Source organism: Pygoscelis adeliae, unplaced genomic scaffold, assembly GCF_000699105.1.
Source record: "Pygoscelis adeliae isolate BGI_AS28 unplaced genomic scaffold, ASM69910v1 Scaffold838, whole genome shotgun sequence".
NCBI classification, from domain to species: domain Eukaryota; kingdom Metazoa; phylum Chordata; class Aves; order Sphenisciformes; family Spheniscidae; genus Pygoscelis; species Pygoscelis adeliae.
In genome coordinates this window covers 76,227-76,756 of record NW_008825277.1, presented here as the reverse complement: position 1 = coordinate 76,756, position 530 = coordinate 76,227, and the positions used below count along the sequence as shown (strand labels likewise).

At 66.6% G+C, this 530-nt stretch overlaps 1 protein-coding gene across 1 annotated transcript in view; it reads left to right on the top strand.

The window, feature by feature from the left end:
• Window positions 1-94: 94 nt before the first annotated feature.
• NEFH (neurofilament, heavy polypeptide) overlaps window positions 95-530 on the top strand; it is a 4,073-nt gene continuing 3,637 nt past the window's right edge. The window contains exon 1 of the mRNA XM_009329859.1: window positions 95-171. Coding sequence (XP_009328134.1) covers window positions 95-171 — 77 coding nt within the window. The remainder of the gene's footprint in view (window positions 172-530) is intronic.

Here is a 530-nt window from a genome sequence, read left to right as displayed (position 1 = left end):
TCCTGGGGCCCGCCCCCCATGTCACCAACTGCTCTGTCTGCCGCAGGAAACCATCCAGCAGCTCGACAGCGAGCTGAGGAACACCAAGTGGGAGATGGCAGCTCAGCTCCGGGAGTACCAGGATCTGCTCAACGTCAAAATGGCCCTGGACATTGAAATTGCTGCTTATAGGTACGGGGCGGGCAAGGGGAAGGCGGGAGGGTCTCAGCCAGCCCCTAGTGCTGGTGCCTCTGGGGAGACCCCTCGAGGGCCCTTCACTAACGCCTGGGACCTTCTTGGTGAGGAAGAGACCATCCATCCCAAGACCGTGGTGGGCAACGTCCAAGTGGGCGGCCCAGCCCCGCACGTGGCTTGCAGAGGAAAGGGTGAGGAAACCCGCACAGCCCAGGGCGTAGGAGCAGGAGGGTCAGCCAGCATCTCGAAAGCAGGGCCAGGAGGGAGGGCGGTGGAGCTGCAGGGCCAGGAGGGAGGGCGGTGGAGCTGCAGGGCCAGGCGGGGGGGCGGCGGGGCCGGGGGGCGAGGGGGGAGGG